The sequence below is a fragment of the Bombina bombina genome, chromosome 3 (assembly GCF_027579735.1).
Source record: "Bombina bombina isolate aBomBom1 chromosome 3, aBomBom1.pri, whole genome shotgun sequence".
In the NCBI taxonomy this organism is placed as follows: domain Eukaryota; kingdom Metazoa; phylum Chordata; class Amphibia; order Anura; family Bombinatoridae; genus Bombina; species Bombina bombina.
This window is the reverse complement of record NC_069501.1, coordinates 858,167,741-858,183,698: the sequence shown is the minus strand read 5'-3', so window position 1 is coordinate 858,183,698 and position 15,958 is coordinate 858,167,741. Positions and strand designations below refer to the sequence as shown.

The window sequence follows — 15,958 nt, the reverse complement described above, 5'->3', positions numbered from 1 at the left end:
GTTGGGACTGGAATTGTGACGAAGAATATATAAATGGCTATGTATTTCATTTTCTTTTATGTATCTTTTGTTTATTGTCTGAATTCAAGAAATCCAATAAAAATAAATTTTAAAAAAGTTACAAAATATATATGCCTTTTTCACACATTTTGTTGCAGAATTTATACATTAAATACAGTTTGAATCTAATCGAGAAAAAAAATGCATGTGTGGGTTTATCACTGAAAAAATGGCTACAGTGAGGATTCAATGTGAACAGCACATAAGAAATACAAAACACACTAGTGCTTTGTATATGGTACTTTAGAAATAAAGCTGACGCCACAAAATCTGCACTTGGGCCCAGCAAGGTCTAGTTTTAACCCTAATCCTAGGTAACTCAGTCATCCCAAAGCTACAAAATAATTATTAGACCTCGAAATGCCAGAGTTATATAGGGTTAATAAAAAAAAAAAGCACAAAAATGTACCATCCTATTCCTTCCCACACACTCCTTGATTTAGATTTTAGATTAGAATGATCCGATCCGTATTCCGTATGAGCTATATTAGTACATGTATCTACGACTACAACGTCATGTAGCATCCAGGCACTCCGATTGGTTTCTTTTTTTCCGGCTGTGGTCCGGTTGCTCGCTGATTGGTTGTCCCTTTGCATTTTTTTTTAAAACAACATATAATTATTATAATCTTCTGTAGGAAAGGTTGTAGTTGGTCCTGCTGATCTTTTTCCCCTCCTTGGTTTCCGGAGCAGTAGCAGTTACCCAGGCGACAAGCGGGCACACCAATAGAGAACAAGAAAAAGAGATGACGCGGTGGGTAGGGGCGTGCTATGGCGTGAGGCCGGTGTTAGCTGGGGGTGGCTAAGCGGGCTTGTGCCGCTCCGCACAGGGAGAAGCGGTCTCTGGACACCGGGCTGTGTGGCCCGGATTTTTTCCCATGCCTCGCGGAGCCGTTGCAGAAGTGCGGCGGCGAAAGAGAAGGCGGCGGAGAGGCGCCGGAAAGGGGTTAGGTTTGTTTGCATGTCGCCGTGGACTAGTGTGGGAGGATGCGCGAGTATAAAGTGGTGGTTTTGGGCAGCGGCGGGGTCGGTAAATCCGCCCTGACTGTGCAGTTTGTCACCGGCACTTTCATCGAGAAGTATGACCCAACCATCGAGGACTTTTACCGGAAAGAGATTGAGGTGGACTCGTCCCCCTCCGTACTGGAGATCCTAGATACAGCAGGCACTGAACAGTTCGCTTCTATGCGTGATTTGTACATCAAAAACGGGCAGGGCTTCATTCTGGTGTACAGCCTGGTGAACCAACAGAGCTTCCAGGACATCAAGCCTATGAGGGACCAGATCATCCGCGTCAAAAGGCGAGCGGGGGCGGGTGGGCAGATAGGCTGGTGATATTGGGGGTACAGCGCTTTCTCATGTTTAAGGGCGTTTCCTCCATCTGATTAGAAAAGGGTTTTTGGCAAATAGATATTTCAAATGAATGTGTAGCATCTACTGGCTGAGGTTGCAGTTATAGTGTTGGTAGATAAAGGGCTTACATTGCAGAGGTAGACTAAAATAACATCAATTTTCACCTGTGCGAGTAGGGTCATGTGATACTTTCTGACTCTGCACTTTCCACTTCATACAGAGTAATGGCATTGTCCACTAAAAATAATGCTGCATGTTTAAATCTTTATTGTTCTGTTTTAAAGGGACAAAATACTCATATGCTATATCACTTGAAAGTGAAGCACGAAAATATCACCTGAGCATCTCTATGTAAAAAATGAAAATATTTTACCTCACAATTTTCTCAGCTCATCAGAGTAAGTCCTGTGTAAAAAGTTATCTTTTAGATACTGTCCAGCTGCAGGTAAAAAATAAATTAAAAAAAATGAACTGCAGCCAATTAGGATTAACAGTGCTGAGGTCATGAACTCCTTTACTGTGATCTCATGAGATTTGACTTAACTTTCGTGAGATTTCATAGTAAACTTCCTTTTAAAGTGAAGGTCCATTTTGATGAATTAGTGCCCGTTTTTTAATAAACCGATTAAAAACAAGGGCACTTTAATTTCACTGTTTTCTTTTAAAAACTTACCTTTTAATCCTGGCAGCCACTCCAGCACTTCCTCCGCCCGTCACAAGCCGTCTTTGCGGTTCCAAAATGACGAATCCGGCTTCCTCCAACAGCGTTGCATCAGGCCAAGGTTCCCCCTGGGGGGAAGCTGTGATTGGAGGAAGCCAGATTCATCATTTCTGACGTCTGCAGAGGCTTCCGACGGCCGGGGGAATCGCTAGAGCGGCATTCAGGATTAAAAGGTACGTTTTTGAAGAAAACTGTGAAATGTCAATTTTGATGAATTAAAGTGCCCTTGTTTTTAATCGGTTTATTAAAAACCGGGCACTAATTTATCAAAATGGACCTTCACTATATACTGAATAGGGAAATACGATGAGTGTGCATGAAGCTCCCTCCCTTGCCTGTCCTGGGACAGACGTACTGGTTTGCTGCTTAAAGTCCTTTGCAATGGGGTAAGAATACTTAGGACATTTTGAGGTAAAATATCTTTCTTTTTTACTTAGAGATGTTCAAGTAATATTTTCTAGTCAGCTTTTTACAGCAATGCTGCATCACTTGTGTTTCGACATTTGGGTATCATGGCCTTTTAAGCACACACCAAAAAAAAAAAAAAAAGTTTTTTTTTTATCTAAACCTCCAAAAAGTAGGACATTGTCAGGGAATAATGTACTTTTTAATATCTCATCACATCTTTCTATCAACAAATATTGTGCATTTAATATATGATCTGTTATTGGCAGGGTACTTGGTCTAATATGTGAGGTGGAATGATTAGTGGGTCCTTCAAACTGGAATGCTTACAATCGAAAGGGTGATAAAAAGATTACTTTATTGCGAGTCTTCATTAGAAGTACTCTTAATTTAAAAGGACATAAAACCCAAAAGTGTTCTTTCATGATTCAGATAGAGAATACAATTTTAAACAACATTCCAATTTACATCAATCTAATTTGCTTCATTCTTTAGGTATGACAAAATAATACCAGGCATCTATGTGTAGCCACCAATCAGCAGCTCCTCACCCTATTTAGATATGCTTTTTTTTTTTACAAAGGATATCAAGAGTATGAAGCAAATTAGATAATAGAAGTAAATTGGAAAGTTGTTTAAAATTGCTGGCTTTCTGAATCATGAAAATAATTTGGGTTTCATGTCCCTTTTATGTGTTTGTTTTACCTTTTAGTTGAAGTAGTTTATAATTATATTTCTTATACAGGGTATGTGTTATTGCCGTTTAGGCCTTGCAGTGCACCAGAAGCCACTGTTATTGCTATTTGTTTATCTTTGCTACAATCCTGTATGTATGTGAATGTATATTAAATGTATGTGTATGTACAGCAGGGTGGCAATTAGTATTTAGATAACTTGCTAATATAGTCACCTGCTATTAAGAATACAATTGGATTGAACACATGTTTAGCTTTAGTAGAATGAGCAATCTGTTTTAATAAAGCTATGCATTGAGTAAAAAAAAGTGCATTATTGAACCTCATTTTAAGTCATTGTATTATAAAACTTATAAATGCCCATTCTGTCTGTTGACTGTTTTATTTTTACAATGAAACAAAAGAAAGGAACTTCTTCTGTTTTCCTACCCTTTGTGCTAATTTAATATTTCTGAATTTGATGCTCTTTGCATAAAATCATAAAGTATACAGTCATTTATAAATGTAAAAAAATCACTCAAAACCATTCCAAAATCTGCTGCACAGGGATTACAGATTTTAGGTTTAGGAGCCAGTAAAAATACTCGTCCTGTAAGCTAAAGACAGTGTCTCATAGAATTTTACCTTTTAGGTCCTATTTTTTGGACTTCTGAATATCCAGGTTTATGCAGAATAGTCAAATTCTAGGAGCCATTGTGATTAGCTAACATGATTTCTCAAGCCCTGCTTTAAAGGGACAGTCTAGTCCAAAATAAACTTTCATGATTCAGATAGGGCATGTAATTTTAAACAACTTTCCAATTTACTTTTATTAGCAATTTTGCTTTGTTCTCTTGGTATTCTAAGTTGAATGCTAAACTTAGGAGGTTCATATGCTAATTTCTTAGACCTTGAAGGCTGCCTCTAAGCTGAATGCATTTGACAGTTTTTCACCACTAGAAGGTGTTGGTTCATGTGAATCATATAGATAACACTGTGCTCACGCACGTGGAGTTACCTAGGAGTAAGCACTGATTGGCTAAAATGCAAGTCTGTCAAAAGAACTGAAATAAGGGCGCAGTCTGCAGAGACTTAAATAAAGAGGTAAAAAGTATATTAATATAACTGTTGGCTATGCAAAACTAAGGAATGGGTACTAAAGGGTTTATCTATCTTTTAAAACAATAAAAATTCTGGTGTAGACTGTCCCTTTAAGTTAATTTGTAGAAGGGCTTAACAAATTTGTGTGTGTGTATATATGTATGTGTGTATAATTTTTTTTATAGAAGATCATAATGGCTATCAGCCTATGCTCATTAGACTTACGCATATATATATATATATATATATATATATATATATATATATATATGCCAAATTCCGGCCTCAGATTCAATCTTTTAAGTTTCTAGTGCAAAAATTACATGCCCTAATTAGTTTAAGCATGTATGTTTACCACTGTTGAACCTGCAATATGGTGTTATCTACTTCAAAGTTAGTTTAGAACTATTTGTATCAAGTAGACACGACTGCTGAGTCAAATCTCTTTGCGTATGTTAAATAAATAGGGCTCAGTGATCAAAAATTCTCTGTGATGGAAAGATATATATAGTACAGACTTCACAGGGGCTGAGCTCGCTGATTTCTTTAAGAAAATGGACAGAACGTGGAATTTGCAGAGAAATGAGAGCTGTCTCCCTTAGAAAGCAATTAAGCTCTCTGGTATAGGGGAGGGTTAACAAGGGAGTACCTTGCACTGATATAAATTCTCAGTTTGCAGCAAATACATATTAAACTGTAGTTTTCACTATAAATTAAATTGCATTTGATTATAGTTTAGTATTTTAACTTATGTCTATTAAAGTGTATTGTCAATTTTAAGTAAGCATCATCTGCATACAGCTGATTAGAAAAATCAGTGAGACCTGCCGGTGTCAATGCTTAGAGCATATTGAGATAAATTCAGACAGACCTTGGGAACTTCCCTGTCTATTCCAGTTTATGAAACTGTCAGTTTTTTATTTAGACCAAATACAAAGTGCAATGTAATTTTGTAAAAGATACAGATAAATATACAAAGCATGATCCAGTTACACAAACTTTCAAAGTGTAATCAGAATCTGTAAAATCACAATCCTAAATACACTGCTGTGTACATATAATCTAAATACATTAAAATACAAAATAAAAAGTGCAATGCTTAAAGTGATTATAAACACTAGTGTTTACCATTGGAACAAATAAAGGGGACTTTCAGTCATGAAGGATAAAATACTTCATGCTTAAAATTCCTTTATTTGTTTGAAACGTTCGCCGCACTGAGCTTCTCAAGCAGCCTACGGCAGAACGCTATTTTGTTAAGAGGTGACTTTTGCACCTCTTAGACAATAGCTGTGCGGGCTATCCGGCTTGGCGCCAGCTGGAATGCACAGCTATTTTCTAAGTGGTGGAAACGTCACTTCTTAGCAAAATAGCGTTCTGCTGTGGGCTGCTTAAAGTATTTTATCATTCAAAACTGAAAGTCCCTTTTATTTACTCTAATGGTAAATCCTAGCGTTTCACAAATGCTAGGGTTTACCATCACTTTAAATTTAATTTACTTAAAGGACCAAATCTGAAGTCTAAAATAAAATACAAAGTGTAAATGTAACAAAACTCACATGTTGCATTGCTATATTGCACTGGACTTGTTTTTCCTTCCCATCCAGAAGGATGCAGAGTAGAAAGCATAAAAAAACTGGACTCAGGAAGTGTAGTGTTAGCAGCATGCAGACCAATTAGGAAGGTTTTACAGTAATTGTCATTTTCTTGACTATCTAGGGTAAATATGTCTTTAGTTTGAAAGACATATTCTTTTGGCTCCTACTTGTTTATTCACCACTTCTTGCACATGCCATAAACGCATTATAGTAGTAGCTGCTGCCCCCTTCAAAAATAAATAAATATTGGAATAGTGTGGAGCCAAGCAGAAGCTAAATTTGCCGCACACACTAGTGCGGCCACATGCACATTCCTGAGACTGTGCACTACCTCTGGGAGATAGTGAATCAAGTCAAAAGGAAAATGCATACTTTAAATAGCTCTCATGGGTAATCTTTTATCTAGACCCTGGTTTCTCAACAGCCGGGCTGTGGCCCAGTACCGGGCCGTGATAGCCCTGCTGGTGGGCCCCAGCCTGTCATGCCCCGACTGCACACTCTTACCCCACTGCACACCAAGGTCCCAGGAACACTGACTCACACTGACCAATATGTATTACATTTTATGTAAATGAACATGGTAGCCTCCCTGCCCTGCCCCCAACAGGCCCCTCAACCTCCAGAGCCAGGACCCCCAACATTAAGGTCCAGAAAAAGGGTACCCAACCTCCAGGGCCAGACCCTACACTCCATGGCCCTCACAGAGACAGACCCCTGCCAGGGCCCCTCTAAACCCACACTTTTTTTGCTTAGTTACTGATAGGGCAACTGAAAACTCCAGCTTAAGGAATGCACCAGGATCTGTGGAGATGCCATTTGTGGGCCCCCTACTTGCTGGTCCCTCGGCCCAGGTCCTATTTGCCTGGCTGATCAGTCCTCACCTGCTGCACACTATATATATATATATATATAATCTATCACTACCGGGCCATGGACATAATTTACCGGGCTTTGAGGTCACTTTGGTTGAGAACCACTGATCTAGACTATAAGGAAATGTTGTAGCTAAATAATGCAACTTATCCTATGTGTGTTGGGAATGTTGTACATTCAGGTCCTACTAGACACATTTTAATTAGTCTGTTTTAGTAACTTATGAACACGCATTGCAAAGCCTTTAAAACTTCTGAAACAAGCAGCTATTTAAGTTGCATGACTTGTGTGTTCAGATGCCTATAGATTTTTATTTTTTATATATATATTTGAGTAGGATTCCATCAAAAGTGGTAAGCCAAATTTACAGTTTGAACTAATCTGAAATGAGTACTATAAGTTCCAAATGTCACAACAGGAAGCATAGATTAATAAAATGTATTTAAATACAAGATCTCAATATAAAAAATGTTTTGGGGGGAAAACAGGCACGTTATGGAAAAAGAACTTGATTAAAGGGATAAGTTAAGTTGCATTTAAAGAAACAATGTTTAGGCCAGGGGCCACTGTCTTCTAGATTTATACCCCTGGGTCCAAACTTTTTGGGTTATTCTCCATATATCTATGTACAAATATGACAGTCTGGCTCGTCATTTAAAAAAAAAAAAAAAAAATATTCAACCCCTGGTTTATGCATAACTTTTACTTTTGTGAAATCTTGCTTGCAACACTGAAAAGTGTAAATGCACCACTGTTTGCAATGGTTTTTCACTGTCCAAATTTGTACTCCACTTTGGCTAGGGACGGCGTTTCAGCTGGTTCTGTCATTAATCCGAGGATGCAAGAATTTAAACTGAAAAGGTACATTAGCAAGACATGTTCAGTTGGTACTTTAAAGGAAGTCTACTCCAGAATTTTTACTGTTTTAAAAGATAGATAATACCTTTTACTCATTCCCTAGTTTCAAAGAAGGCCTGTAGAGGAAAAACGGAGGCGCCACATCGAGTAGTACAGTCTAGTATATCAGGCAATAGGAGGATCCAGAGCCTCTTAATAGTGGCAACTCACCAGATGTCCTCCCTTCTATGTGAGTGTTATATGACATAATTGAAGGTGTTGCAGCCGACTTGGCATCTGATTGGCAAACTAATGCTATAATAAGGAGCAATTGTTTGGCTAGTGCATCTAGCCTGATGAAACATCATTTATTGTTGCTGAGAAACGCGTCGCTATTGCTACTCTGTGTAACAATTAGTTTTACACTTTTACACTATCCGTGCTCCTGGACTTTCTGTTTTATTTGAGCTTGCGATCTTCACTCGGACTGCATCCCTCTTTAGCCTCACCCGATTGGCTCATCCGGTCACCTTCCTCCACGTTGGACGTATCCTAATGCCTCTCTGAGTCATACGGGCGACTGTGTGGGTCCTGTGCTGTACTGGACGGCATTCCGGTTGTGCCGCTGCATCTGGTAAGTTGTCACTACTAGAGGCTCTGGATCCTCCTATTGCCTGATATACTAGACTGTACTACTTGATGTGGCGCCTCTGTTTTTCCTCTACAGGTCTTCTTTGAATCATCTACTAAGAGTGCGGCCTTTCACTGACTTTTCTCTTCATTTGTTTGCGGCCACACGCGCACCTCCTACTGGGATCTTTGCCCTCTCATCATTCCCTAGTTAGCATAGCCAACACGGTTATATTAATATACTTTTTACCTCTGTGATTACCTAAGCCTCTGCAGACTTTTTGACAGACTTGAATTTTAATGTAGAAGGAGCGGAGCCGCAATATTAAAAAGTAAAAAATCCTTTTTGACAAAATATGATAAAAGATGTATGGACGCATCCACAGTGAGTATAGAGCGTACCACCTAGACTTGCATTTTAGCCAATCCAGTACTGACTCATAAGTCACTACACAGGAGTGAGCACAATATTATCTATATGGCACACATTAACTAGCACTGTCTAGCTGTGAAACTGTCAAAGTGCACTGAAATAGAGGTGGCCTTCAAGGGCTTAGAAATTAGCATATGAGCCAACCTAGGTGTAGCTTTTAACAAAGAATACCCAGAGAACAAATCAAGTTTGATGATAAAAGTAATTTGGAAAGTCCCTTTCCAATTTGGAAAGACCCTTTGAAAAAGCCACATTCGTGGCGAAACATGTCAGGGCCTAGCCTAGTTGTTTAGCTTTTAATAAGCAAGATGTTTTGAGCTGTTATAGATCTTCATAGTATAACTATCACTCTATCTTCACGCAGTATAACGGTTGAAAGCCTGTAATATGTAAATGTTGTGGAAGCTGTTTACAAGTTATACCATGGGAGAATATTTAATAGTGTAAAAAGAATTGCCTAAAAAAATATAAGAACACACCGACCGAGTGGGTCAATAAGCCTATCATAAGATATTTAAAAGTGTGAAAATAACTTATAGTGTTAATCAGTTGAATTGGTGCATTAACCAAAAACTATCCAAGAGATTGCTTTAGAGAGAAAGCTGTTTTGGTTCATTTATAGCCAAACAGACATTTAATGGTTAAACACTGGAAACTAATATGAATATTGATATGCTCCAGCAGGATAACAAACCTGCTAGTACAATACCAAACTACCATTAATTTTATATACACACTAACTGTAACGATTATAGGACAATATAGTAACTCAGATCCTTTTAAAGGAGCAACCTATAGATATTTAGATATTGAAAAGCCGGGACAACTTGTCTGCAGGATAAATAGCCAAATACCGATGTACCATTAACCAGTGAAAGGCAAAATAGAGCTTCTCATTAGCAAATACAATTGGTTAACCACACTTCATACTAATTAGTATTATAAAACCGTGTACAAGTTTTACTTAATGTCAAACAATTTGTAATACAGTAATGGTATGCCTGAAGTTATATATTTGTGACATTACATACTAAGGTTATAAAATATAACACAATCTGCCAATGATTTAATGTGGAGAAGTATAACATTATAAAATAAATTCTGGTTATAGTTAGTTTGCCATCACTCGGTATTAACACACTTATAGTGTTTACAAACATCTATATAGTATGGCACAAGTAAGAACTTAACTTTGCAGAATTTATATACAATTGTTTTTCGAATCTATATAGAGAGGCCAATCTAAGAGATTTAGAAATTGAGTAATATTAACAGAACCACACAACAGATGTTTATCTAAATATATTACTCTGTACAACAAGAAGCCCAGAATATTATTCTTATCCCTCTTTTGATCAAACAATTACACTGTAACTTCACACCAACTCAATGAGTTGATCAAAAAGCACATCAAAACAACCAACCGTCACATGAATTACCCATAACTTATGTGAATACGCTAGAAATTCATGTAAAATAAACAAATAGCCACAGTTGGTTGTGTGTGATATCTATGATAGTAACTTTCCATCACCAGTACTTTAATTGTTTATTTAAGGGAATTTGCTCTTAGCTATGGATTATTACATCCTAGGGTGAGAATAAACCCCTTAGTTACGAATTATTATATTTTAGGGTGGAGATAAACCCCCTTGGCAATCCTTTTGCACGCAAGTGGACCCTCAGATTATTTCAATCTCAGCCACATCTTGTGTTTTTAATGTAACTATATATGTTTGTTTGTGGAGCACAGTTTTTAACTTCTATCCTAATAAAAGTTATATTTTAATTTGCTACGGTTATTACCGTTATTCCTCCTAAGAACCTTTGTTCTAACTCTCAAGCCAGCATCCCTTAGGCAAGAGTGCTATCCAGTGTACCCCATTTTTTAATTTTAGGATTAAAAATTGTCTCCTTTTTAGAAAATTATGTCAGTATATTTATGAAAATCTTAGCAGTGCTATCCAAATAATATATATAAGTTTATGGCAGGGTTATAAACACAATACAAAGAAATAGAAACCCTTATCAACCATGCACCTACTAGACCATACAATTAATATAAATATCTGAATTCTTTTATTTAGTTAATATCCATAAACATATTGAAGTATATTTGCAATAAAAGGAAATGAAACAAGATTTATATGCGTTAAAACCAACTCTTAAGATATGCTATCCTTCTTACAAAACCCAGAAAGATATACCTTCACAATTCAGCCTTTTATTTATTTAACACAATGGGACTAAAAACCTTTAACATCCAAGCAATACAATTCTAAACAGTGTTTATAAAACAATAGGATAATATATGTATTCTGCTATTTAACTGCAATTTATCCTAATACAAAATTAACTGACAATATCAGAACTTGCATAGATGAGTTACTTGGTCAATCAGACGCAGATTTAAACAATATATATATATAGGCTGTGAAATGCTAACTTAAAAAGAAAAACACACTGCTTCTTTAAATCTATTAAATACAAATTAACTATGCATATAACTTATCTTACAAAAACCTTGTATACATCGCCCAAATAAACAGCAATCCGGTTCCCAATGTTTTGCAACAGATCCAATTCACCTCAGAAATTCAAAATTGGGGTAAAGCATATGGAGTCCAATGGTAGATGTGTGCTTTTGATTAATAACTGCCGCAGTTACTCCTTTCTGGATCAAAATAACACAACCTTTTTAGTCTCTATGCTGGGGTTTTAAATCATCTGATCTCACCCCTCCCCTTTTTAATTATTTATCAGTCATTGGTGAATATTGGAAACGCCCACGGCCTTGTCTTGGATTAGTTCTTTGCAACTGAACATGGATTGGTTTATTTGGTAAATGTGTTGTCAAGGAAATGCATTCTTTGCAACAACCAATCATCTCATGGTTGCAATTCTGCATCATAACACTAGGTGGCAGCAGACGTACAAACAAACAAATACAACAAGACCATCTCTAACATTTTTAAGCAAGTTAAAAAAAAAAAAATTCTTTCATAAAATGGTTATTTAATCAGATCACACTCTCTGCATTAATCATATATAACCCCAATTACAGATGGTTAATATTAGGTTATTTTTTTCTGATTATTCTGATACCAAATATGTTATATTATTAACATTTTATTATATTAAGGTAATTTAACACTGCCAATTACTAGCCCAAAATGCATCACAACTTTGTCAGCATTCTGGCACTTCTTTGCAAATAACAGCCTATTTTTATTTCAGTATTGTACTGTATTCCAATATATATACATACATATATATATATATATATATATATATATATATATATATATATATATATATATACATCTCATATCCATTAAAATATATACAGTTGTTTTAAAATCATAATGTAAGTCATGTGCCTTCACTGTATTATCCTAACGTAACGTTCTAACTGCCCTTTCAGTAACTTCAGACTCCCTGTCTCCCATTCACTACATGGGGTCCCCTGCATCAAAGGGCAGATGCTGAAAATCTCACATGACTTGTCACCTGAGTTAGATTCCTAGGTATATTGGGAGGGGTAAATAGATTTTATCTCACATTCCCAAGCAATCATACATATGGTCTTCTGAAACTGTGGCTACATTTTAATTAAACCAAATGTTGTATTGTCAAGCTTTTGGAGACATCCTGGAGATGTGTATTCAGAATTTTACCTGTGTTAATTGAAGAAGTGGGGGAAGAGCTGAACATGATTGAAGTCAGTTTGTCTGAGAGGAATGAATCAATTTTTTTTTTTCTGATCAGTGAAATATCTGATCAAAAATACAGATTTATTAATCTTGAGATATGATTAAAATATATATATTTATTAACCTCACATATACCATGACATTAATCCCCCTTCCAATTTTAAATAGATGTAGGACACATGTATTTAAATTGGCCTAAAGTCAATGGTATTTGATGAGGATCAACCGTATATCTCAGTTCATTTTATGACACTTCATTCTCCCTCTATAACTTGTAGTTGGGATCTGGGATGACATGCTCGCAGTTGATTTATATGGACCCATTTATCTATGAAACTTTCATTTTTGGGGATCCGTATTTTATAGGCCACTGGAGATATTTTGTCAGTAATGACGAAAGGACCTTTCCATGAGGGAAGAAATTTCTTCTCCCTAACCTGATCTCTTCCAAAGTTATAAAGATAAACTTTATCATTTATTTCATATTCCTTTTTGGATGTTTTGAGATCATAATAGGTTTTAGTGGCAGTTGCGGCTCTTTCTAAATTCCTTTGAGCAAATGCAAAGGCATATTGCAGGTGTTTTCTTAAGTTCTCCACATATTGATGTGTATTAGCAGCGTTTATCAAGTTTTGGTCTGATGTACGGTATAGCAGATGCTGAGGTAGAACCATTCTTCTACCAGTCATCAGTTCAAAAGGTGACATCTTGGTAGCACTACTTGGAGTTGCTCTTAATGCCATTAAGACAAGAGGTAGTTTTACATCCCAGTCTTTACCTGTTTCACCCACAAACTTTTTGAGGATTTTAACAATGGACTGGTTGTAACGCTCTACACCACCACTTGAGGCAGCTCTATAAGCAATATGGAGCTTTCTTTTAACCCCTAGTATTTTCCACATTTTTGTCATCACTTCGCTAGTGAAGTGGGTCCCCCGATCTGACTCGATTCTTTGGGGCAGACCAAATCTGGAAAATACATGGTTGATGAGTAATGCTGCACATGTTTCCGCACTATTGTTAGGTGCACTAATGCACTCTACCCATTTAGTGAACAGGCATGTCACGGTTAACATGTATTTGTTACCTCTTGATGACCTTGTTACCGGACCAATAAAATCAATTTGTATATCTGACCATGGCATTACCATCCCCCTTTTCTGCAATGGCGCTCTATGCGTTGGTGCAGTGGGTTGGAACTGTGGGCAGATTAAACACCCTTGACAGTAGGTTTGAACATCTTTCAACATGTGTGGCCAAAAAGCGTAATCACGTAATATTTCATACGTGAGTTTGGCCCCACGATGACCAGATGTGGGAGCATCATGGGCATGTTGAAGCATTAGACCTCTGAACTTGGTGGGTACTACCCACTGCTGGATGCCAGTTTTGGAGGTTCTAATTAACAAACCCTCCTGTAACTTGAATTGTGATTTAGATTTTATTAAGATTCTCAGATCTTCTTTGCCAATACAATCATCTTTTGAGATGGGGTTGCTTTCAGGATCTTCTATGTGTTTATAGAAGATGCCTACAATGGGGTCTTCATTTTGACTAGTGATCAGGTCCTCACTAGGAGAATCCTGACTCCATTGTACCAAGTTAGGCTCACTCTGTTGTTTTGCCTGGTTTCTGGTAATGGCTTCTACCTGAATTGCACCCATTAAGTGGTCAATATTAAAGAGTTCTCCAGTTATGGCTCCTTGTTTGGCTAATGAATCCGCAAGGTCATTGCCTTCCTTATCAGGACCTAAAACTCTGGAATGACCCTTGGTCTTTTTCCAGTGTATGGTTAAATCATTGGATACTACCAGATTATCAATCTCGCAGAACAATTTGCCATGCTTGACTGGTTTGTTATTGCTTTTCTGCATGCCATTTCTTTTCCAAGTTGGCAGGTATTCAACAAAACTGTCATGCACATAATTTGAGTCAGTTATGATCACAAATTCATGAATACCATGTTCAATAGCCATTTCAATGGTTTTGAAAACAGCCGTTAGTTCTGCAACTTGACTGGATCTTGGTCCAATGTTGAAACCTACAGATATATTTGAGAATCCATTTGCCCCAGTTATACCAATGCCAGCGACTAATCTGCGCTCATTATCAATAGTGGCATGGTAAGAACAACCATCAACATATACCCAAGGTAATGTTTGACAATGGTCCTCATTGTACATTTTATATGGGGAAAGCAATTGTTCCTCCAGAAAATCATCTTCTGATAATTCTTCCCCAGGATCTCTATCAGTACAGTCGTGGAGCTCAGCAAGTCCTTGTGCGACTGGATTCTTTTTATTCTGCTTGTAGCGAATTTCTAATGGCCAGCCTTGCAAGGAAAGAGTCCACGCTGTTATGCGGCTATTAGACAAATTCCCATCTCTTATTCTCTCACTTTGCAAATATAGCAAAGGCTGGTGGGCCGTTTCTACAATAATTTTCTCGCCCTGTATATAGCTGCGGAAATTTTGTAGAGCCCATACAGTAGATAAGAGGGCTTTTTCGCAATCGTTAAACTTTATTTCTACTGGGGATAGATTTTTGCTCGCATAAGCAATGGCTTTGTTCAAATTATCATGCTTTTGGTATAACACAGCACTCATGCTTACATCTGTGTACCCTGTTTCTAAGTAGAAAGGTTTACCACCTTCAGGGTACGCTAAGCAAGGTGCTTGAGTGAGTTTTCTCTTCAGCTCTCTGATGGCTGTCTCTTGAGACTCACTCCAGTGCCATTTCACATCCTTCTTTAGAAGAAGTAGTAGTGGTTTAGCTAATTCCGCATAATTATCAATGAATTTGCGAGAATAATTCGTCATACCCAGGAATGATCTCAATTCCTTTAAGTTAGTTGGGTTTTTAGAATTCACTATAGCTTCCACCTTTTTCTTCTGGGGATTTAATCCTTCAGAGGTAACTTCATGTCCCAAGAAGTTTACACGAGTGCGGCACCATTGGGCTTTTTGCAGGGATAATTTGACACCTGCCCTTTTAAGTTGGCTGAGGACGTGTTTAAGCTCTGCGATGTGTTTTTCAAAGTCTGTGCTTTTGATTAAAACATCATCAACATAAGATAAGGTCCCCCTTTCCAGTGCGTCAGGCATAGCCTTATGCATGAATACAGCAAATTCATGTCCAGAATTTATGTATCCAAATGGAAGTCTCTGGAATGCATACTGAACCTTTTGGAAGGAGAATGCTAGCTTATATTGGTCCTCTTCATGTAACTTTATGGTCCAATATCCCTGTGCACAATCAATGGCAGTGAATATTTTGGATCCCTGCATTTGTGCTAGGCACTGGTCAATGTATGGTATAGGCCAGCCAGACATGTATACTCGTTTGTTTAGCTGTCTTAAGTCAGCACACAAACGCCATTGTCCATTGGGCTTAAGGACACCTAGAATAGGATTATTATGAGAGCTGTGCACCTGTCTGATAATACCTCTTTCTTCCAAATTCCTTATGATCTCTGCAAGAGAATCATATGAGGCTAAGGGAAGTCTGTATTGTTTGACAAATACAGGTGGCGCATTAGGATCTGTTTGTATTCTTGCAAT

At 37.4% G+C, this 15,958-nt stretch overlaps 1 protein-coding gene across 1 annotated transcript in view; it reads left to right on the top strand.

Annotated features, from left to right (window-relative positions):
* The first annotated feature begins 835 nt into the window (after window positions 1–835).
* Window positions 836–15,958, top strand: part of RAP2A (RAP2A, member of RAS oncogene family) — a 112,327-nt gene continuing 97,204 nt past the window's right edge. Inside the window, exon 1 of the mRNA XM_053707825.1 lies at window positions 836–1,361. Within this exon, the coding sequence (XP_053563800.1) occupies window positions 1,048–1,361 (314 nt within the window). The 5' untranslated portion in view covers window positions 836–1,047. The remainder of the gene's footprint in view (window positions 1,362–15,958) is intronic.